The sequence below is a fragment of the Rhinolophus sinicus genome, chromosome 5 (genome assembly GCF_057876585.1).
Source record: "Rhinolophus sinicus isolate RSI-liver-muscle chromosome 5, RSI-T2T, whole genome shotgun sequence".
Classification (NCBI taxonomy): Eukaryota; Metazoa; Chordata; class Mammalia; order Chiroptera; family Rhinolophidae; genus Rhinolophus; species Rhinolophus sinicus.
The window spans coordinates 87859892-87884900 of record NC_142505.1 but is presented as its reverse complement, the minus strand read 5'-3'; the positions used below and the strand labels follow the sequence as shown (position 1 = coordinate 87884900).

The 25009-nt window shown below is 41.0% G+C and overlaps 1 protein-coding gene across 1 annotated transcript; it reads right to left on the bottom strand.

The window, feature by feature from the left end:
• Positions 1–7889: 7889 nt before the first annotated feature.
• On the bottom strand, positions 7890–11495 carry SCGB3A2 (secretoglobin family 3A member 2). The gene is made up of 3 exons (XM_019739035.3): positions 11345–11495; positions 8437–8636; positions 7890–8034 (listed from the first exon to the last, which is right to left on the bottom strand). The coding sequence occupies exons 1-3, from the start codon at positions 11397–11399 to the stop codon at positions 8011–8013; spliced, it is 279 nt and encodes a 92-aa protein (XP_019594594.2). The 5' UTR covers positions 11400–11495; the 3' UTR covers positions 7890–8010.
• Positions 11496–25009: the final 13514 nt, after the last annotated feature.

Below are 25009 nucleotides of genomic sequence, written 5' to 3'. Positions count from 1 at the left end.
ATAACTTGGGTGTGATTAGTGTAAGCTCAGCAAATCCCTATTATGTTATGCCAGAACTTAGCCCACCCTTTTCCATACGCTTTAAAGGACGGAAATCAGACTTGAGCATTGGAATTAAGACACGTCCAACTGACATTCCTGACTCTCAGTCCAAAGCCAGTTAAGCTCCTAAAAACGTATGTTTGCACTTTTCCATCTTCCCAGAGAACAACGTACCTATTGTTACAGGTCTCCTAATTCTTTGCCCTCATTCATACCTTTACCCATTGGTAACCACCCCCCAAATCCTTGCAGTATTTTCCCAGACGTTTAATACGCAGACAACATGAAGGAGTCAGAAAGAGCAAAAGGCATAGAAAAGAAGTAAACTCAACTTCTAACTTGGTTATGTGACCATAGGGAGATCAGTTGACCTCCTTGAGCCTCCCTTTCCTCCTTATTAATAGTAAATATATGAGGGACTTAACTATTCCAGATCTAATGCCAGATTTGTTTTTTAATGGCACCTAAAAAGCTTTGAATAGATTCATGAACCAATAGGCCTTACCGGTCAAGGAGGAATGGCTCAATCTAGGGATGGGGGGGGAAAATATGGGTTTGAGAGCAAAATGCCTGTAAGGCAGAATTAAATTTTGGATGGGTTGATTAGGAGTATCTCTTTAAACCCTAGGGACTGTGCATTTAATTAGTAGTTTTATGTTTCATTTGTGTGATAATTGCCTCATCTAATCAAAAACAGATCATTACTTTAGAAGCAAGTGATTCCCTGAAATGCCCGTTTCTAGAGTCTAAAACATTTGGCCCAAGTTCCAGATTATTTCCTAAATTAAGATATATAGATAGATAGACAGACAGATATCCCATCTTTCTCCTACAACATACACCTTTTTCTTACACATTCCTCTAATGGTTAATCCATGCCTACTATGGGTCAGATTCTTCCAGTGCTACCAAGATGAATAACACTGTCCAGCCACTGAGAAATTGATAGTCTAGGCTATCACTTAGTACAGTGTACCCCAGGGCTGTGGAGAGAAATGATAAAGTTATATATGAAAGTGCCTTGCACATGCCTTGGAGAAAGGAGAGAAGAGGGAACATCTGGAGGAAGGGGTAGGAATTAAAAGGGCTTTACAAAGAAGGCCAGCTCTGCATGTGTTCTCAGATGACGTGCAGAGAGGGGCCAGGTCTCAAAAACAAATCAGCCAATATTTGGACACATAATTAACCTGAGACCATCAATCACACGAGCATGATTTCTTTGTGTTAATAGATTTACAACGTGAAATCCTGTTGTCCGGCATCACTTAAAATCCTCTGTCTTAAGTTATTTGACATCTTAAAATGTAAATTTCCTTTCTTGTGTTAAAAAAAAAAAAAAAATCTGATAGACCTCACTAGACTACTAAGATTATCAAAGAAGTAAAAGATGGGAAAGTGCTTTATGAATTCTTAATTTCTATAGACATTTACTGAAATAAGAAAAATACACTATGGACACACTAGATTGTATGATTAGACTTGCTGAGTCAGAACTTCCTAAGGAATAAGTAAATTTAATAGGTAATTCGCATGTGGCTGATGAGCAAAACTGCAGTTAGACATGACATCACTCCATATCCACACCATGAAGTCTTATGGGAATAGATTCTTTTAGAATTTTGAGGGGAAAAAATTTGCCTTCCCTCAGAACTGCTTCCTCTTTTTTGATTATAAAATTTATATAATTTGGTCTGTTTCTTTTACTTTTTCCCTCTCTATCTGAAAAAAAAAAAGAAAGTGAACGCTCAATTTATCCTTAATGTTAACCTACGGGCATTCTCTCTTCATCCCCATTACTGATTCTTGCCCTACATATCTTGCGTTTTTGTTTGTGTCGTTATTGCTTATTTCCTTAAATATGTATTATAGTTGATTTCATTACAAATCATTTCACATTCTAAAGTGCAAAGGTATAAAAATCTTAAAGAAAAGATTTAAAGGCCTTTGTATGTTTCTTAAATCTGAAGCCCTCTCAAGCTGGTAATTGTCTCCCTCTGGCTTGTGTTTCTAAGGACACACCTACACAGCTCCAGAATAATCAAAGGGCAGCCAAATCCTGCTTTTCCAGTTCTTCTGTTTCACGAGTCCTTCAGTACAGAAGCCTTAAAGCCCCTCCCAGCAAGTTCTCAGGATTCAGGCCCTGGCTTCAACCAAATACAGCTTCTTACGGCACATCCTGACTTTGCGTTTGCGCTATTAGGTTGGTGCAAAAGTTATTGCGGTTTAAAAGGTTAAAAATTATAAAAACCGCAATTACTTTTGCACCAACCTCTTAGAAGTCAGAATAAATGTGTCCTATGTGAGGTGACATATCCTAGTTCACTGAGAAGATTTTTGTTAGTGGCAGTAATTTTTCCTGATCATGTTTAAAGTTTTTGATGCTGCAAGAAAATATTAAACATATAATTATTATTAGCCAGAATAACCAAAGAATGGTTCAAAATAAGGAAACTAAAGCCTGAATAAACTAAGAAGTCCAACATCGGACAAACAGTAGATGTTAAAATGAGGATTTTAACCTGACTCCAAAGAAAAAGCTCTTAACTCCTAAACATGTATGAAGTTTCAGAGTTAGACATTTCATACATCCTTTTTAGAAAATCTTTCAAAAAAGTATCTGAGCCTATGGGCGGCCGGATGGCTCAGGTAGTTAGAGCACGAGCTCTTAACAACAAGGTTGCGGGTTCAATTCCTGCATGGGATGGTGGGCTGAGCCGCCTGCAACTAAAGATTGAAAATGGCAACTAGACTTGGAGCTGAGCTGCGCCTTACACAACTAGATTGAAGGACAATGACTTGGAGCTGATGGGCCCTGGAGAAACACACTATTTCCCAGTATTCCGCCCCCCAAAAAATTAAAATTAATAATTTTAAAAAAAGTATCTGAGCTCACTCTCCTGGGCTAGTAAACAAAAAACTGACTTTTAAAATAATTAACAAGGTTATTGCTGTTCCACAGAGGCTTTATCAGTCTCTTAGAATAGCAAAGTGTTAGGGATGGAAGAGTCCTTGAAAAGTCTAGTTCAGCCATGTCACTGGTGCGAGCACCTTATCCAGAGGTTGAGTCCTCAGGAGGTGGCCAGTGCTGTGGGGCTTGCCAATTCGTCACAGAGGATGGTACCATCATAAAACCTGACACAGCGGAGCCAGAAAGATTCTTCCAGGATTATTTAAGATGCACAGCAAGACAAGACTGAAATCAGAGCATGATGACAATTGTAGCAGCAGTCTAGTCTAGAATAAAACATCTATATGCTCTGTTACTGGGTTCTCAAGAGCTGTCCTAAGTCCCATCCTTCTCAAATACTTGACTCTGAAAGCAACTCCTGTGTATTTCCAATAAATCTTTGGTCTGTTTGACTGTCTTCCTCTTTTTACTTAGCCAAGGGAGGTTCTCATGAAATGCAAAGATCCTTTAATAATACAAATGGCTAAATAGTGAACACCTACCAAATGCTGAAAAATATATATTACTTTCTACAACAAATTCAGAAGAACCACTCTCTGCATTTTCCAGAGACCGTTCCAAATTCTTTTTTTCCAGCTTTATTGAGAGATAATTGACATGTAACAGTAAGTTTAAGGTATAAACGTGATGATTTGATATACATATATATTGCAAAATAATTACCACAATAAGGTTACTTATAACATCCATCACTCACATAGTTGCCTTTTTTTTATTTGTTGGTAGTGAGAACTTTTAAGATTGACTCTCTTGGCAACTTTCAAGTATATGACATTTGTACAATATTGTCGACCATATTCACCACGATGTATTGTACTTTAGATCCCCAGAATATACTGATGTTCTAACTAGAATTTTGTACCCTGTGACCTCCTTCACCTATTTCCTCCACCACCTCTCTGCCCTTGGCAACCAATCTACTCTCGGTTTCTATGAGTTCCATTTTTTTTTTTTTTTTAGACTTCATATAAAAGTGTGATTATAGAGCACTTGTCTTTCTCTAACTTATTTCACTTAGGATAGTACTCTCAAGATTCATCCATATTGTTACAAATGACACGAGTTTCTTCTTTTTTCTAAGCTGAATAATATTCCATTGTATGTATGCACCACATTTTCTTTATCCACTCATTTGTTGAGGGATGCGGACACTTAGGTTGGTTCCATGTGTTGGCGATTGTAAACAATGCTGCAATGAATGTGGGGATGCAGCTATCTCTTCAAAATAGTGATTTTATTTCCTTTGGATATAGACCCAGATGTGGGATTGCTGGATCATACAGAAGTTCTATTTTTAATTTTTTAAGTCACCTCCATACTGTTTTCCATAATGGTTACAGCAATTTACATTTCTACTAACAGTGCACAAGGGTTCCCTTTTTTCCGCATCCTTGCCTGCGCTTATCATTTACCTTTTGATAAAAGCCATTCTAACAGGTATGAGGTGATACCTCCTTGTGATTTTGATTTGCATTTCCCTGATGAAAAGTGATGCTGAGCACCCTTTCATATACCTGTTGGCCATTTACATATCTTCTTTGGAAAAAGGTCTGTTCAGGTCCTTTGCCCGTTTTTTAATCAGGTTAATTGTGTTGTTTTGCTATTGAGCTGTATGAGTTTCTTATATATATATCTTATCAAATATATGATTTATGAATATTTCCCCCCATTTCATAGGTTGTCTTTCCATTTCAATTATTTCAAGACTATGCTAATTTCAAGTATCACACCCTCATAACCAAAATCACCTAAGATTTTTATTATATTTAGCATCTGACATGCAAACAGCTTCTCTCCAACAAATGTGACCCAAAAATCCCTTTGCAGATTCTGAGTGCCTAATTTGTACTTGGGAAACACAAGTACACTGGTTACTGTAGTTATAATAAGTACACAAAAGTGCGATCAAAACATACGGTGAATGTTTAAATAAAAAAAAGTTATTACAGTAAAAGACACATTGCCATTCATCCCCCTCAAAATACTCCCCCTCGCTTCGAACACACTTTTCCCATCATTCTTGCCACTTTCTGAAGTAGTTCTGGAAGTCTCTTTTATAAGTGTCTTTAGTTGCACTGTCGTGGCTGCCTTGATGTCCTGAATTGATTCAAAACGTTTACCTTTCATGGTCATTTTGACTTTGGGAAAAAGCCAGAAGTCGCACAGTGCCAGATCCAGTGAATAAGGTGGAGGAGGACCCACAGTAATTTTTTTATTTGACAGAAATTGCCGTACCAGAAGCGATGTGTGACACGGAGCCTTTCTGTTGTGATCACAAAATACAGTGAATGCAGCTACCGAGTGCCATCCAATGGAAAGGCAGGGATCTTCAATATGGAAAGTGGTGCATCGAACCTCAGTAACAGTGTGTGACAAGTTTCAACTTGTTCGGTGCAGTCAGTTGGGTGTGAGCTACGGTTAAGAGAAAGTGTGTGTTAAAGTGTGCCATAAATCATCCTCCATCATGACAACGCTCTGTGTCACACATCACTTCTGGTACATGGCAATTTCTGTCAAATAAAAACATTACGGTGTGTCCTCACCCACCTTATTCACCAGATCAGGCACCATGAGACTTCTGGGTCTTCCCCAAAGTCAAAATGACCATGAAAGGTAAACATCTTGAATCAATTCAGGACATTCAGGACAGCATAGCTAAAGACACTCAGGAAAGAAGACTTCCAGAACTGCTTCAGAAAAGGGCAAGAACAATGGGATAAGTGTATGCGAAACGAGGGGGAGTATTTTGAAGGGGATTAATGGCAATGTGTCCTTTACTGTAACAATTTTTTTTTAATTTCAACATTCACCATACTGTTTGATCATACCTCATATACTAAGTTTTTTCCTATCCATACAAACTTATGATACAGTTTAACTTATAAATTGGATACAGTAAAACAGTAACACTGACAAATAAAATAGGACAATTATAACAATATACTTTAATAAAAGTTATATGAATGTCTTTAGGGCCATTATGTAGCAAAATAAGGGTTACTTGAATAAAAGCACTACAATATCACCATAACTAATCTGATCACTAAGAGGGCAACTACTATGATTCCCCGAAAATAAGACCTAGCCAGACGATCAACTCTAATGTGTCTTTTGGAGCAAAAATTAATATAAGACCTGGTCTTATTTTAATTTAAGACCGGGTCCATAATATAATATAATATAATATAATATAATATAATATAATATAATGTAATATAATGTAATATAATAATATAATACCCAGACTTATTTTAATATAAGACCAGGTATAATATAATATAATATAATGTAATGTAATGTAATGTAATGTAATGTAATATAATATAATATATAATATAATATAATACCAGGTCTTATATTCATTTTTGCTCCAAAAGATGTATTAGATCTGATGGTCCGGCCAGGTCTTATTTTCAGGGAAACACGGTAAGTGACTCACGAGTGGGTGTGTGTACAGTATGGACATGCTGAACAAAGGGATGATTCAAATCCTGGGTGGGACAGAGCAAGTCAGAGTAGGATGACACAGATTTCATCACACTACTCAGAACGGTACAATTTAAAACTTATGAATTGTTTCTTTCTGGAATGTCGCATTTAATATTTTGGACCGTGGTTGACCAGGGGATAACTGAAATCATACAAAGCAAAACTGCAGGTCAGAAGGGGATACTGCACACAGAAGTGATTCAATAGATGGTAGAAGACCTAAAAAGCCAAATAGGTGATGGTGAGGCAACCTAGAAACTGGTAACAGGAGGAAGCCACTACCAACCTAAGCTGCCGAGGGCAAGAGGTGGTGTAACCAGAGCCAGGAACCAGAGTCACCTGGCAAAAGCTAGCACCAATGAAGACCTATTCAGCAGGATCTGGCGGCTCAGACATGGTACTGGCACTTCCAGAGACTTCTCCCAGATAGGGAGGGAGAGGAGGCCACACTCTGGATTTCCCTTTTCCTACCTCCTATCTCCTGCCTGGGGCTCCCAGGGGCAGAACACAAGCCAAATGTCAGCTGACCTCGGAACTCAAGAAAGTCAACCTGAAGGGGTCAGCTTCATGACCCTTTCTTCCCACAACACAGGGCAGAGCAGGGGAAAGGTGGGGAATGGATCTGAGAGCAAACAGTTCCACGACTGCCACAAGATCAGGACTGAAGACAGACTATGGCAGAAGTTCGAGGTGGGAAGAAACTTGATTTTTCATTAAGGCATAAATATTTTAGCAGCAAAGAGATGTAGCTCTCGCTTCAGCATGGCTGGGGCTAGCACACATGTGAAGAAAGGAACATCAATGAGACTAGACATGTATCAACGGACAAGGCATGAAGGGTCTTGCAGGCCATGCTCAGGAGCTTGAAATCTATTTTAGAGGTGGTTGTGTATAACCAGAATGACGTCTTGGGAAGTTAATTCTGGCAGCGTTGTAGATGGTAGCACAGGGGAAAGGAAAGGATAGGTCAGAACCCATTTGCCAAAGACTGATGTAGTGCAGGCCTAACTCGACGGAAGGGTCTGTGAAGCTATGGAGTGGCCCTACTGTCACTACCAACTTAATAGAAACTCACCTCCTGGTGGTATCGACTGCAAACCAATGAGGTTTGTAAGACCCTAGTCTTGTCAGACAGTACTTTGAAAATTCTTTCACATTTTGTTTTAAAATTACTTTAGAAGTAGGGGAATAGGAGTATAAAAGATCTGGAAACACTGCTGCAGAAAATGGAGATGTTTAACTTCCAGGGGAAGGAATGAGGATGTCTTATTGAAAATATGAGTTATCGTTATAACAACAGGCTCTCTAGAGTTTATGACCCAAGGGAAAAGTTATCTAGTTAGGCCCTTCTGAGTAGAGCCCCCAGAAACAAAAATAGGACCAGAGGAAATCTATTCATTGCTTTATTCATTCTTTTCAGGGGTCACTGCGTTTTAGGATGGAAGCAGTTTCAGCCAAGCAGGAGGAGGTCATCATCCTCCTTCCACTTTCACTCCTGCTTTATCCTGCCGTCACACCAAATGTGATAAGGCCTCCTGAAAGGCAGAAGGACAGTAATAAAAATAAGAGCAGCTTACATGCAATTAGCAGATTTCCAAAAATAGTCTCTCTCCTACTTAGACACCTTTTTACTGATAGGAAAACAAAGGCTCAGAGTGGCGAAGTCCAAGCCAGAATCACAGAGCTGGGAAATGGCAGGCAAAGGCACAACACACATCTCTCTCATTCAAATATTCCTGCTAGAAACTACGCGTAGATATGGCCCTTTCCTTGAGGTTCCTGGAGAGGCAAACTTTATATGAGCATAGTCCGTAAGGGGGAAATACAGGCTCACAAGTGAGAATAGGGCGAGGTGGGAGTGGGATGGACAGGGTAGGCATTCAGGGTGACTAAGCCCTGCCCCTCGGCCAATTAGCCCACAAGCTGTATGTAGTTACCAGCAGTTTCTTCACAGCCTCAGAAGCCTCTGGGCCCAGCTCATCCACACATTTCTTGAGCCCTGCCACAAGGTGCTCAACAGAAATGCCCAGAGTTTTCAGAAGAAGCTTTAATGGATCCAGGAGGGTGAGAACTTCCAGAGGCGAAGGTAAGACATTGCTGACAGGATTTGGCACACTGTTGATGAGGAAGGCAGTAGCTACAGAGCAAAGGAGAGACCAAGTGAAACAGGAACATCCCGCTCCTATCTGTGACCTCACCACCTTTCATTCTGTCCATCAGTGACTTCATTCCAGCCTCACTCATCTTGATTTCCCATGAAAACTTCTGCCTCAGGGCCTTTGCACCTGCTAGCCCAGCTCCCTGGAACTTTCTTTCCCCAGATAGGTAAAGGTCTTTCTTCCTCACATTATTTGGTCTGTCCTCAAGTGTTACATTCTCAGAGAGTGATCTAAAATGGCACCCCTCTCACCCTCTATTTGTATTTTTTTCTTACCACCACCTAAAATATTAAATCAATTTTTTGTGTGTGTGCCTTCATCCTCTCTCCAGAAGGTAGGATCCATGAGAACAAGGAATTTATGTTTTATTCATTACAGACCCTGGAATGTAGTAAGCACTCAAAAAATACTGGTGATTGACTGAATAGGGATGTATTTTGCTCATGGCTGTCTCCACAGCCCACAAGTTTGGAACCAAAGGGGAGATGCTACAATGTATCTCCATTTGGGGATATGAATGCACCCAACCACAGTCCAGGACAACTGCTCCAAACTAATTCAAGTCAATGCTACAAACATAATTGAGCACCAACTCTATGCCAGTTGGTACAGCTACACAGATGAGTAAGACAAGAATACCCCATTCAGAGAACTCACACAATCTGGTGAACAGTGAAAATCTGTGTGTCACAATGCAGCTTATGCTGTGCTAACATTAGGGACAAAGCTCTATGGAAACACAAAAGAAGCAATGACTAATTCTAATGTGCGAGTATGTTGCAGGAATCTTCCCAGAAGCTAGAGGAGTGTGTTGCAGCAGATCCCGGGATCACAAGGTAATGAAGGGAACAGCATTTTTAAAAAGAACAAAGTTAACAAAGGCACCAAGATGTTGAAAGTGCATACACAGGATAGTGAGTCCTCCCTAGAATAGCTGGAGTGCAGATTCCATTGGGGTGTGCTGAAGGGACATACAGGTGAGGCTGCAAGATTTGGGTGAAGTCAGATTTTTAAAAGCCTTGAATGCCATACTAACAAGTTTGAGATTGGTTTTCCCCGAGGGCAGTGAGGAGCTATCAAGGCTTTTATATGAGACAACTGCAGTTTATATCTTCAGTTTTAGAAAGACAACTTTCACAAAGAAAAGAAACCAGAGGGAAAGTATAGAGAATGAAAAAATATGTATGACATATTTTTATAAAACACATGTGCAGATATGTAAACACACATGTACATCTCTCACACATAGACTGCATACCCTCCTGTTAGCTAAGACCCTAACATCGTTAATTTTCCTTTAGAATCCTTTTTGTTTCCTCATTCAAATTGTAAAAATGGAACCTGTGCACCTGCCTTCCTTTCATCCTCTACCACCTATTTCCCCTCTTTCTCTTCCAGAGGGGTGATATTTATTTCCCTCTCCCCCATCTTTCAGTTGCCACCTCTGCCAATAGATACTTGTCCCTGGACACTAAAGAACAACAAAACAGCTAAAACTGGTGAAGTTACAAATTTGCCGAAAATGCAATAAAAACACAAGACAAAGTTGCCAATATATATATAGTAGGTGTGGGCAGCACCCAGTTTCTCATGATTAATTTCCTTACTGCTTATTTTAAACACTTTGGTGAGTGTCTTCTCTGTACGTATTTATACAGAGGGTGCCAAAAAAATGTATACACGTTTTAAGAAAGGAAAACTGTACTAAAATTGTAATACTCAATATATACCGATAACAAGAGATGAATACAAGTCACATTTGACTTCTGCAATTACAAGAGGTGCTCAAAGTGGTTACCAGCAGCGTCCAGACACTTCTGATTACAGTGAACTACTGCTTAAGCAACGTTGATCAAAGTGTCCACTTATAGACTTTTTTTGGCACCGCCGGTGTTTTTCTGGGGAAAGACCCTCAAAGCTCTCTGTTCTCTGAATGAGCAGTGGCCAATCACAATGCATTCTGATGGGAACTGACCCAAATATATCTTCCTGATACTTACAATAACTCCCTCCAAAAAGAATGAGTCAGTTTCCATTCTCTTCCAAGAAGCCAGCTTTTATAGCCCACCTAGGAACTGAACTGCTTGCCCTTCAGTGTTCCCACAGAGCCCTAGCTATATACTACTGCACTGACTTCTGCAGAAGTCTTATCTCCCCTGCCAGACTGTAAGCATCTTGAGAACAGTATCTGATTCATTTCTGAATCTTCCAATGCTCATCCAGTGCCCAACAAGTTGTAACTACTCAATAAATACCCATTGAACTTGTGAACAGATAAATGTAGCTAAGTCTCAGGAGAAACAACCTGGCAACCTGATTGATTAGAGATGATAGACAGCAAGAAAGATTCCATATGGTTTCAAGAGCATAAAGGAAAGAAGTTGCAAGTCAGATTGGACTAAAGATGAAGGAAGATAAAGAAAAACTATAGCCATGAATGTTCAACAATTAAATCTGCTTTGTTGACCCTCAGTGGGAATTGGCCACTTCTTATGGGGGATGCACTAGGGGTGTTGGGTTAGGGCTTGGATTAGGGCTGAGTAGGGTACCTCTGAAATCCCTTCCAACCTTACTGTCGGGTGGTTCCAAAACTCCCTCTACCATATTCCAGTGGGAGCCTAAGCTCACTAGTTGTGTTTCTAGGAACAGAAAAGTAGAGAAATACCCTATGTTCCAAGCTACTTACCAGAGTAACTGCAAATGCTGATGGTCACCAGCAGGAATACAGTGACCAGCTTCATGACAGGTTATCTATGATATTTACTTGGAGTTTAAAATTGAACTGGAAAACCCAGTGAATCCACGAGCCAGTGTTCCACTTGCTGAACCAAGTGTAACAGCTGCTTCTGCACACGCACATATTTATATACCCACTGAGGACCTGAAATTCAGTCATCACCACTTGACTCGCCCCAGCGAAGAAGAGCGTGAAGATCATGTTTCCTCACTAAACACTGGAGGTTTTTCTGCTTTCCCCTATGTTCCCACGAGAAACCGAGCCCTAACTGAAAGCCTTCTCAAGGACCTCTTGCACAAGCCTTGCTCAGAGACGCCAGTGGGAGGCAAAGAATCCTACGAGTCCTTCTCCTGGAAGAGCACTGAAAAGAAGGGAAGGTTTTATATTTGGATTAAAAGGAATGGAAGCGCTGTTGTTTTCCTCTAGCTTTCTACTCATTTCAAGTTCAGAGAATCATATTACCTGAGGAGCTACCCAGCTGGAGAAGCAAGCTGGCGGTCCCATCAGCTGTGGTATAATGCAGACTCAGCTTAATGGCATTTCGTGCCATATTTCTCTAGAATTTACCTCCACCCACCCCATCCCCACTCACACATCTACTATGGCAAGATCTTGTACCTTTTCTCGTTCCTCCCAGTTATTTGGGGAAGCCCCGGGGTACGCCATCTCTGTGCTCGCATATAGAATAGTAGGCTCAGGGTTTAAAATCAAAAATGCCTTTTTAAAACCCTGGGATTCGATTTATTCTTTGTGCAATCTTGGATTAGACTTTTTACTTTAAATCTATAGTATTAGTCTTCTCATCTAAACATTAACAGCAGGACAGTCCCAAAGCTGTGTGATCTTGAGGAAAAAAAATTTTCAAGACCTTCTCTGTATAAGCAATTTGAGTCGCCAGAATACGCATTCTAGAACCATTCTGACCATTCAACCCCTTGTAATCCTGCAAAAGAAATACTATGCTGGCCAGAGAACAATCTGCTTAAAAGGGTGCCCTCCTGGAACCAGGACTCAGCCATGGGGACCAGGATGACCCTATTTGTAAGCCCGAATCTGGAGTGCCTAGGGTACCTGGTGCCTCACATGCAAGGAAGGGGGGTGGGGAAGAACCTTGAAGGAGAGAAATAGGGGTCAGGGCCCAAGTGGGTCCCTGTGCCAGCTCAGGGCTCCATGGCCAAATGGCACTGCTAGCCCCAGTCACCCCCACCATCAAGGAGGGGCTCTGAACATTTTGAGCAAGATATGCCAAGACGTAGGCCCCTTAAAGTACAAGGCCAGGTGTGGTATTATTGCTAAGAGGATTTAATAGAATTATGTAGACAAGGGATATAACTGAACCAAATGAAGATGAATACTTAATAAGTGTCACCGGTTATTAATTCCTGTAAGTTACCTAGTTGTAAGGGCTATTTATTTTTCTGCTACTTTATAAACTGCATGAAGGAGATCATGTATTACTACCATGCATACTCGATGCTGCCACTTCTACTGCTCTCTCTACAAAACACCACTTCCATTTCTCCTGGGTAGTACCACCTAGCCAGGGATGCTGATGTACCAAAACCCTCACAGGGCCAAGGTGGGTCATAAAGAGGTCGTGAGTCAATGCCATCCTTTGTTTTTATCTCACAATCTTTTTATCGGACACTAACGAGCACTGCCTTCATCCGTGCTTGTCAGATTGCTTTCAAATCCTTTCCCTACACTTCCCCTCTTCTGCTCTGTACTATACAGGAAGTCGAGCTTTCCGTACTGTGGTTTCCAGACTTTCTTGCCAACTATGTCTGGTTAGGTCTGGCTAATGGAAAGCACTGGCAGGAGATTGTAGAGGAAAGAAACGGGGAAGCCAGGACATTTGTGTCTCTCTCTCTCTCTGCTTCAGGAGACATCTTGGGCAGTTACTGCATCTTTTCAATGGCTCCAGCTCTTTCCCAAAATGCCTGTCTGTGGTACCACCCAAGCCAGGCAGATCCACCATTGTTCCAGCTTCTACTGGGCAGCTTCAGCTCCTGACCCCAGCTTCTCATTCTGTCCCTCCTGGCCAAACATCAGTAGCAGCTTCCAGCATTTTCTAGTCTCAGGGTTGGCTCACCTTCACTGCCACACACTTGTTCTTATATTGTGTTTCTAACACCTTGCAAATTACCTTCCAAGTTAAGTTCTTCCTATTGGATCACCTGGTACGGTTTTGATTTTCTGGCTGGATTCTGACTAATAGAACAATGCTGTCGCACTTTTGGTAAAAACAGATCTTTCCGTTTTTAAACATAGGCCTCTCTTCCACAAGCACCACGTTATGAACCCATAAGGGGCAGGGCCAACACCCAGCCAGGACAAACGCAGCTTCCATACGCAGAGATGCTTCTCCCTTCCGGCCTCACAGGTGTGTGGTATGTGTGATACTGTCTCGAGCTTGCCTGCGGGTCTCAAAGGTGAGTTCCTTCCAGGAAGCTCCTTAGACTCTGTGCTTATAGATTTCTGGTGGGCCTATCAAGTAGTCGGCCAGATGTGCAGTCTTGGCCGAAACCTAATAGGAGACATGGTTGGCTTACACTAAAGACTAAAACCTGCTACACACACACACACACACACACACACACACACACAGTCACTCACTCACAAATATCGACATACATATATCACATAGTCTTCAAGCAGTGCTGTTTTTACTCATTTGTTCCACAAATATTGAGCACTGATTGTGTGCCAGACACTGTGTGAGGAACGAGGATTGGAGCAGTAAACCAGACAAGAAAATGTCATGCCTGCAAGGAGCTGGCAGTGTAATGGGATAAACAGATAATATGCAGGTAAACAAACAGAGAAAAGCCAATAGGGAGCCATATGAGAGAACAAGTGGATTGGGGTCCATCAGACTTGAAAAGAAACTTGGACTCGGCTACTTCCATGGTCTGAGCCATCGCATTAATCGGGTCTTTATTCCTTTTTTTTGATGCTTTGACATGTTGGGGGCCTTGCTTGACCCTGGAGAGATTGCTCCTACTAGGGCTATTTAATGCCTAGAGATAGCAAGCAATGTACCTGGGAATGCACCTTTCATATGCAAATTAACCAATCCAGAGCCCACCCTGCCAACCACCTCCTCCGTGGAGGTGTTACACTCTGGGTCACTATTCCCCTGCCCCACTCACCCCAGCGCCAGGTACCAGAGAGCTAGGGATAGTCCCTCTACCCAAAGCTCACTGACACTGTTCCAACTAGCCTATCCTAAACCCGCTTACCTTGTCTCCCACATCCCTTCTTATGGAAACCACAATAAAGGCTTTGCACACTTCCTGTTCCCCTCCTAACAAACCTGGTGCTTCGTGAGTGCTCCCCACACCCCTGTGGTGTAGCGTGCTCCCTTTTCTCGGGATCTGTATGATAAACTACCTGTTCAATGGCAGTCATCTCCTGATCTACTAGGCTGAAGAATAATAAAACATATTTCAAAACAACCATCTAGCCTTTTCTTGTGCCTTTGTTATGGTACAGATAACTGTCTCTCTTTGAAGCATACTTATCGGTACTAACATCTTCTTTCCCAGAAAATGTATAAATATCCTGAGAGCGGTTCGTCTTGTTCATGTTTGGATCTGAACACAGAGCCCTACACACTTGACAATATTATTAGGAATCACTAATCAGTTCCAGGCAATACACTCTGCATATGGTACCCATTTAATTCTCACAAAACCACTGCTGATAAGAGCTTTTATCCCATTTTATAAATGAATAGTCTGAAGCTGGAAGCAATGAATTCATTGCCAAGGTCACTTAGACAATAAATAATGTGGCCAGAATTTGAGTCCTCTCTTTTCTGATGTGTATTTCTTTACCTTTCGACAATTAATATGCACTTCCAGTAAGCATTTATTAACTAAATTAATTCATGAAGACAAAAAGAAAGAAAAATGAATGTCAGTGTTTCTAAATTAATTTTGGATGTACTTTTCGAACGGAGTTTTTGTGGAGGTTAAGTTTGTAATTGGGAGTAGAAATTCAACTAGCCATTCAACAACTATTTATTGAGCACCTTTAGTGTACCCGGCTCTGTGGTAGATTCTGGGAATACAGCAGCAACAAATCAGGCATGACTCTGGCCTCATCTTAATTATATTAAAAATAACTGTTAGGGGCCGGCCTGGTGGCGCAGGTGGTTGGAGCTCCATGCTCCTAACTCTGAAGGCTGCCGGTTCGATTCCCACATGGGCCAGTGGGCTCTCAACCACAAGGTTGCAGATTCAATTCCTCGAGTCCCGCAAGGGAAGGTGCAACTAAAGATTGAACATGGCACGTTGAGCTGAGCTGCCGTTGAGCTCCCGGATGTCTCGGTTGGAGCGCGTCCTCTCACCACAAGGTTGCCGGTTCGACTCCCACAAGGGATGGTGGGCTGTGCCCCCTGCAACTAGAAAACGGCAACTGGACCTGGAGCTGAGCTGCGCCCTCCACAACTAGTCAAGACTGAAAGGACAACAACTTGAAGCTGAACGGCACCCTCCACAACTAAGATTGAAACAACTTGACTTGGAAAAAAGGCCTGGAAGTACACACCATTCCCCAATAAAGTCCTGTTTCCCTTCCCCAATAAAATCTTTAAAAAAAAAAAAAAAAAAAAAAAAATAACTGTTAGAAGCAAGTTGGTAAGTTTTTTTTTTCTCTGTAAGAAGAATAACAGTTATAAAGTCACCTGAATGTAGATATAAGACACTGATTAGGGAAAAGAAAAGAATTGGCCTGAGATTTTTATCTAACATCCTTCTTCCTAGCTGAAAGGAGATATTCATTGCAAATCACATTGGAAACAACAAACTACAGCCTGTTATCTTCCCTCTTCCACTTTCTGCAAACTGGATTGTCAACGTGGCCTAAACTTAAGTCTATATGAAAGGGAGAAAATTTGTCTTAAAAACCCAAGCATATAACATATAATCAAATGTCACAGCTCAGTATATAAACCTCATCAAGCTGGGAGAAAAGTAAAAATATCTGTTCCTGGCTCCTTTCCATATATAGTGCAAATCAGCCCATTGTCATTTGAAGCTAACTTTCCCTTTTCTAGGCACTGCAGGGGAATCCCAATGGAATATGAGCCCAGGAGGATTTAACACAGGAAATGATGGGTAAACCAAGACTCAGTCCAAGAAAAATCTAGGGAGCATCAGAGGGGAGATAAACAATCCATCCAGGCTTGGTTTTTCAATGAAGATTTCATGAATTCAAGTGGTTCTTGAATTCAAAAGTTTGAATGAGCAGAGAAGATGAGAAATACAACTAGAATTTGCAGTGTTCTATTTTAGAAAACAAACTGAGACAATCAGACAGGCTGAAAAAAATATGTGTGGACAATGTGCCTTTCATCCTGTGCTCACCACCATTCATTCAGTGTCTGACCATGGTGGACATCAAGCAAATATTTAGTTTACAATCAAACAATCAATGAGTTGTGTCAGCTGAGTTTGAGGAGAAGGAATGGCTATAAAAGACTCAAGTCTGTCTGAGCTTGATCTGGCAAGAATTGATCAATAGAAATATGGGTTCTTGAGCAGGGAGAAACCTGATCACAGGTGTTTATAAAGCAGATCAGCATAAAGGGAGGCAGAAAGTCCTTTCAGGGACCTGGAGTCTGGGCCCAGATGAATACATACAGCCAATCCATGGCCCACTCCCACATTCACAGCTAATGCTACTGTCTTTTTAGGGGACCAGGATAGCATCTGCTACACCTACTTCGAACAGGAGGGCAACACCCACAGAGGACAGCTCTTCAGTGTCCAGCGGGCATTTTCCATGCCATGATCCTGTCCTAAGGCCTGCCTTTCAACTGCCCTTTGTAGGGGAATGATTTCGCCATGTACCCTGGCAAACTTGCAGGGATCCACACAGGCAAAGAGTTGAACCATAGCTTATCTGAGACTTAGGGGAACAACCTGTGATCCTCCTGGAACGCAAGAGAATGGGAGGCCTGTCGGAGCTGCTACGAGCCATCTCCCACCTGCCTCGCCTGGACGGATGTCACAAGACGTTTCTCATTGCCTCTCAGGTTCTGTGAGTTGTGGGACTTTCTGCCCTTCCCCCCCTCAGAATACAGAGGCAGAATATAAAACCAAAACCTCTTAGCTCCAGTCTAGAGGTGACTCCTTAGGAACAGGGTATCCCACAACTCGCATTGCAGTCATCTGGTTCCTCTTGTTTGGGCGTCATCCTTTTTGATGTGTGAGACAAAATGACAGGGAGCTAGCACTCCTGGGGTTAGCCTTCTCTTTGCTGTCTACAGAAGTGATAAACTGTCTAAATCTAAACGTGATTCATTGGATCTTCAGCAGTTGACTCTGTCAGCCCTTGGCTTTGCCTTGTCCTGTGTGTGCAAGCTTGACACCCGGACAAGAAACAGCCAAAGTGCACGTTCTCCATGTGGGTGTGACCCAAAGAACATCAAAAGTTCACAGTGTACTTGGCCAAGTTACAGGACCTCACTGAGTGCCTCACGCATAAGTCATTTCCCCATTTTCCAATGTTTGTACTATGCCTCTTGGGACCAGAAGTACAAGCGGGGGGAGAAGGGGACTTATCACTAAGGCATGTGGGCTTCTGGCAAGCCTCACACATAGGTGCATAGTGGATGAAGTGTGCTCAACAATGTCTCCAGTTTCTCCAAATCGTCCCTGTGTGAGGCTGCGCTTTCGTTCCTTAAATGCCCGTATGCTTACTTTCGTGATGAAGAGCACTGGTCCGAGGACCAGCCTGTCTGGATTCATGTCCCAGCTCTTCCATTGGGGAAGCTAATTTAGCTCTCTGGGCCTCAGTTTTATCAACTTACAAAATGAGACTAACAAAAGTCTCATTAAATGGATTGTTATTGTTGTTGTTGTTGTTGTTATTCCGTCAACCTCTCCATCTCTACTTTTAGTTTTGCAGCTTCCTTACCATAACCTCAAACACAGCAATCACAATTACCAACAAGTTCATGAATACTACTTCTTAATTGTTGAATACCCAGGGAAATTTGGAGAGGTTTACTTATAACTTTCTCTTTAACAAATTCCGTATTGTGTTGGCTTGCTATATAGAAGGAGAAGAATGGAGAATCATGGTATCCAGTAAACAAATAGTGGATGGTTATTTTGGTATAAGATTTTAAATTTGAAACAGTTTCGGACTTACAAATGTGCATAGATCTGAGTATAGTACAAAGAATGTTTTTTCTGAACCAGTTGAGAGTAAATCGCTGACCCAATGCTCCATCACTCACAAACTCTAGTGCATACTATAAGCAAAGACATTGTCTACATACCATAATAAGTAATCTAACATTGATACATTACGACCATCTAAAACTTAGACCCCATTCAAATTTCACCAGTTGTCTCAATAACGTCCTTTATAGCAGAAGGATCCAGTTCAGAATCACGTGTTATACTTAGTTGTCAGGTCTTTTTAGTCTTCTTTAGCCTAGAAGAGTTTCTCAGTCTTTCCTTGACTTTCATGACCATGAGATTTTTGAAGATTATAAGCCAGGTTATAATATTGCTCAATTTGGGCTTGTCTGATGTTTCCTCATGGCTGGGTTCAGGTTATACAAGAAATCAGGCTGTGTTCTCAGTGGGTCCTGTAAGGTAGCACATGATTTGTCCCCTTACTAATTTATGTTGTTTATCTTGATAACTTGATTAAGGTGGAGTCCACCAGACTTCTTCACTGTACTCTTTTTCCTCTTGTAATTAACAACTATGTTGTGGGAAGGTATTTTGAAACTACACCAATATCCCATTCCTAATCAAACTTTCAATTTGTCTTTAAATATCAGAATAGACTCGTGGTTTCCTACTTTATTAAATGGATTATAATCCATTACTATAATGTTTTATTTGATAACGAAATTGACCTAAATTTTGCCAGTGAGAGCCCTTCAAGCTGGCCTCTTTGCCTTCTGGTGTGTCCCCATCCTTCTTTGGGCAAGTCCTTGCTTTCTGGTATAATAAAATGTTCCAGGCTCATCTTCAATACTCTCTGCCCCAACCCTGGAATAAACCATTTCTCCCATAGTGACCCTTAGTTCTTTTTAGAAGAGTAATATTGTGGAATCATCCATGCACTAGGTTGCTCATTTCAATTAGAGTGTCCTGCTCCAAGAGTCTCTCAGTGGGCAGAACTAAGCAAATATATATGGGCATATACAAAATTTAAATATGAATTATATATATATACATATATAAATTATATATATATATATAATTTATATTTAAATTTATATTGGTAGCTTTTCTTTTGGCTTAAATTATTATAAATTCACTTACTTGAGAGCCAGAACCTTAAAAAATTGGGATCCATAGGGAAGAATGATTTGTGCATCAGTATTTCCTGAGTTAGAGACTTCTGCTTGTGATACAGCCCCAGAAATGGCAGGTGAGACGCTTGACCAATCTTGAAGTGGTTTATTGTAGCCTTGAGCACTTTTTTCTTGAATTAAGCTTTAGTTTAAGGAAGCTGTGGTAATCGTGATCATAGAATCGGAAAGGGTAATGAAGATGATCTAATCTATCCCCTTGTGTACTGTAGGAACTTTTCTACAGTAAGTATGACATTAGTCAACCACTGTTTGTGGGATTCAATACTGAATCACTAAACTGTACATTCTTGTAATTTCTAATCACGTATCAAAAAAGCTCTCAAATTCTATTCTCTGTGTGTGTGTGTATATATGTATGTATATATATATATATATATATATGGAGATATATATCCATATATATATATATCTTCTCTGTCTCTCTGTTTCTCTGTCTCTGTCTTTGTCTCTCTCTCTCTTTCTCAATCTCTCTCTCTATATTCTCTCTCTCCATATATATATATATATATATTTTTTTTTTTTTAAATTTATTGGGGTGACAATTGTTAGTGAAATTACATAGATTTCAGGTGTACAATTCTGTATTACATCATCTATAAATCCCATTGTGTGCTCACCACCCAGAGTCAGTTCTCCTTCCATTACCATATATTTGATCCTATTTTTTTTTAAACTAAGAAAAGTGAGGTGTCCATGGGTTTGGCCTGGCATGGAGAGTCAGGGCCCAAATAGAGTAAGAAGGGCATTTTCCTTCCTCACTAGGCAAGGACTGTGACTCTCTAGCTGTTCGACCTCTCAGTGGATGCCCTTCTTACTCTTAGTTAAGTCAGTTCTCCAGTGAAAGAAGGTTTTCTGTTCCTATCCTGTGTTCACATCTCACTTTACAAGCTCCATCCATTTATACTGATGATGGGATAGCTAAATATACAATATACTGGCATTTGGCTAGGAGGTCAGAGGGGCTTTCTCCATGAGTTCAAGAAAGGCATTCCGAGATAGGAAAGTTGAAAGAATAGATTTCCTAATGTTTAGTATCAAAAGATACACAGCATCTCTTATACTACATTCTATTGTTCCAATCAAACCATAGACCAGTCCAGATCCGAGTGGAGAGGAAATGGACTCTACTTCTTGGTGGGAGGAATTACAAACAATACGTGCCATATTTAATCCACAACAAACCCATATTAAGAAGGGTATCCAGGCTTTCAAAGGATCATATGAGAGACAATTAATGAATATGGGGACATTGGCCTACAGACAGGATGAATCAAGAAGACCTTAAGATATTGTTCAAATACTTGGAAGGTTATCACAATGAATGAAGAATAGATCTGGAGAGAGAATAGAATTTGAGAGCTTTTTTGATATATGACTAGAAATTACAAGAATGTGCAGTTTAGTGATTCAGTATTGAATCCCACAAACAGAGGTTGACTAATGTCATACTTACTGTAGAAAAGTTCCTACAGTACACAAGGGGATAGATTAGATCATCTTCATTACCCTTTCCGATTCTATGATCACGATTACCACAGCTTCCTTAAACTGAAGCTTAATTCAAGAAAAAAGTGCTCAAGGCTACAATAAACCACTTCAAGATTGGTCAAGCTTCTTACTTGCCATTTCTGGGGCTGTATCACAAGCAGAAGTCTCTAACTCAGGAAATACTGATGCATAAATCATTTTTCCCTATGGATCCCAATTTTTTAAGGTTCTGGCTCTCAAGTTAGTGAAGTTATAATAATTTAAATCAAAAGCAAAGCTACTTGATCTTCAATAACAATTTAAATACTTCGAATATTTATTTTTTGGAAATATTGAAAATAACTCAAAATTCCTCACCAATATTTTAAAGAGTGACACTATCACGGGTCCTGAAATCTAGGGCCTTCTTGTTGACAAGCTAGATTAGTTATGTCTGATACTCCTCCTGGTCTAGAAGCACCATAACTACATTTTATTTCTTCCCGGGAGGATTAAGAAGTCCAAGCCATGGGAAACCATGCAAGTTTGTGAAATTTAATGTTGAACAGGAATAATTTTCAAAACAGTTCACAAGTGCCCTCTTGTGGCCAGCTCAGAGGCTGTGCTACAGTTTGTCTATGAAACAAAGCAAACCTTAAGGGACAATAGGTTAGTAAATCCCATCTTTGTGCCAGGCCCTGCACTAGAGGAAAATACACATTGTGAAGTTAAAAAGGGGAAGGGAAGGCTTTTTGTTTTTCAGTTTTTCGTTTTCCTTCCCAGGTGATAAGAGAGCTAAAAGAAACACTATGCCAAATGTAGCATAAGGTTTAGAAACTATCCTAGTGGATTTGGGCATACACATGTGTTTCTGTGTCTCAGGCGGCTGAGGTGCATGGACTGATAGCAGGCTAGTCAAACCGACTAATGGACCTGGAAGCCCTGGAAGCCCCTAATCCTCAGAGATTTTCACAGCATCCCTAAATATTTAGCAGTGTACGATCCTTCTGTCGTGCCAAAACTTTAATAAATAAACAGACACTCTGCAGAATACAGGCTGAATTAATATTCCGTCCTCCTGGCATTTCTAAGGCCAAGTGCAGGACTTCCAAGATATTATCATCAACGGTAATAGAAAGCATTTAGAAAGAGTAGAGCTGTTTTCTGATTCCACATGTAAGGAGGTTGGCAGTTGCCACTCTGTTCTAAGGACAAGTAAAAAGCTGAACAGAGGACGGCTAGTTAGCTCAGTTGGTTAGAGCGCGGTGCTCTTAACAATAAGGTTGCCGGTTCGATCCACACATGGGCCACTGTGAGCTGCGCCCTCCACAACTAGATTGAAACAACTACTTGACTTGGAGTTGATGGGTCCTGGAAAAACACACTTAAAATAAATAAAAGTTTATATATAACAGATTGAAAAATCAACAATTCTTCTTGTATCTGTGAGAGGGGAAGATATGCCCCCAAGACTGGAGAGACTAAGAAGCAAACAGAGGGAGTTATGACTAACCATAAAGCTCAGAGAGGGTAAGTCTCTTGCCTACAGTTTTAAGTAGAAATAGAGTAAGTCGTGGCTTCTAAGATGAAGATTGAGACCATGATTTCTGATAAACAGGCATTACTGCTGGAATAAAGCATATACCGAGTACTATGAGTCATCAGAGGGAGAAGCAACTAAATCTACTAGAATAGGTGTGCGCAGAATTTCATCACTAGGAAAGGATAGAGGGGGGCCATTCTAGGCAGCAGGAGCAGTAGAAGCAAAAACATGAGCGCTTAAATAAGATTGAAGACTGTCCCCAGAGCTTGAGGAATGTATATATTGAAATAGGAGACCAGAACAGAAATAGACAGCAATATCAATAACGTGAGGCAAAACTCACTAGGTTCCCCCTGAGAAACAGAGAAAATAATAATTCATAAGGATTAGACATTGATGTTACTCTTATGTCTGGCTCCTAATATAGCCAATGTGACCATATTCCCTTAAGAGAAGGTGGGGGGTGGTGTCACTGGGAGAGAGCCCAACACCTCCAGGACACCAGTTTCAAGATACCCTTTCCCCATAATGAGAAGCATTGTGACGAGGTGGGGAAAAGATAGGGTTTGGCATCAGGAGGTCTTAGTTCAAGACCCAGGTCTTCTACTTCCTAGTGTTGTAGCTGCATGAAAATAGCCTCTTGGAGTCTTTGCTTTCAAACACGTAAAATGAGATCAATAATAAAACATGTTTGGCCAAGCATTCCATCTTGGGAATTGTTAAATACTGTGAAGTACGGAAAAACTCCTTTGTACACCAAATAGAGACTATAAGTGTAAGCCCCATTCAAAACACCAAGGGAGGAATATACAGAGAGAACCAAAGAACAGTGCCAAGACTATGAATTTTTAATTAAGCAGAGCTAGACTCAAAATTCAGTTCTGTTTTTTACTCATGGATATCTGACATTCGGGAATGTACTCACCTCTCTGAACCTTATTTTCCTCATCCATAACAATTCCTTTCTACATCATAGATTTGTTATGAGGAATAAATTAAATGCAAATGTGATCAAAGCATTGGATTCATAGTAGGTGCTTAACTCATTATATGCAACATCATATGAAAAGTCGGGGGCATAGTAGCTGGCATAGAGTAAGTGCTCAAATGAAGCTAAGAAGCTGAATATAAAATCAAAGAAGAGGAGGAAGAGGGAGGAGGAGGAGGAACAGACCAAGGAGGAAAAGGAATATCACCAGTAGAGAAAGATGCATCCTAAAGCAAGGACATGAATGCTCTCTGCAGTTATTATGAGAAGGGAAGTGGTAAGAATTTAAGCAATGTATGCAGTTGTAGAAGTTTGAGTCTAACTAAACCTTGGCTGATTTTACAGTAGCATGGAGAATATATCTATGTTATCACGGCTGACCATGGAGAGTTCTACGCCTCTGTCAGACTATGTTGATGATTCTTTGGAGAGTCAAGTCTCCTCTTGACCCCTGTTCCACGATAGTCTACTCAATGACTTACTTCCTAGGGTTGACTGGCAATGGCCCTGTCATCTGTGTAGCTGGTTCCACCCACCCCGCACAGTCAACATGGTGTGGAACCTCAGCCTGGCCATGGCTGACTTCCCCATCATCCTCTTGTTGCCTCGCCAGCTCACCTTGGTGGCTCTGTACTACCACCGGCCCTTTGGCCAGTCACTCTGTAAGCTCAACAGCACCATGTCAATTCTTAACTTTCTGCTTCTGGCCATCATCACCTGCTGCTATGTCCTTGTAGCCTTGAAGTTAAGACAAAGCCAGCTGGTCAGGTTCAGCCGACCTTTCCAGATCCTTTCAGCCACAATGATTGCCTTCTTCTGCTGCTGGTGGCCCTTACAAGTATTCCTGTGGATGGACTTTGCCTCCTCCCTAGATTACAGTCAGGACCTATACCATGTGGCCTTACATAAGCCCCCTGGCCTCATCTATTGCCTTTATCAACAGCTGCCTCAACCCAGTTCTCTGTCTTCATTGGTCGTGATTTCTGAAATCACTTGTTTTTCTCCCTGCCGACTACATTAGAGAATATGCTCAATGCAGAGCCAGAGGTATAAATCCAGATCCCAGACAATGAATCCTTTATAGTATGATCCAATTTCCCAGTCCATCTGATCACAACTCACTCCATCTTCCAAGACAGAGCTACAGGAATCCAAGATCAAATCAGAATTATAAATCACACCTTGTCAATGGCCTCCAAGTCTTGAGTTGTGTTTCAGGAATAGAACCTTAAGTGCCTTGGAGGCAGGAACAAGAAACAAATAAGG

Bases quoted from the DNA above. Each gene is read 5' to 3' on its own strand.
- SCGB3A2 (XM_019739035.3), bottom strand. From the start codon at position 11,399: ATGAAGCTGGTCACTGTATTCCTGCTGGTGACCATCAGCATTTGCAGT. The intron at 8,637-11,344 runs GTAAGTAGCTTG...TTTGCTCTGTAG, and splicing joins CAGCATTTGCAGTTACTCTG to CTACTGCCTTCCTCATCAAC. The intron at 8,035-8,436 runs GTAACTACATAC...TCTGCCTTTCAG, and splicing joins AGGCTGTGAAGAAACTGCTG to GAGGCCTTATCACATTTGGT.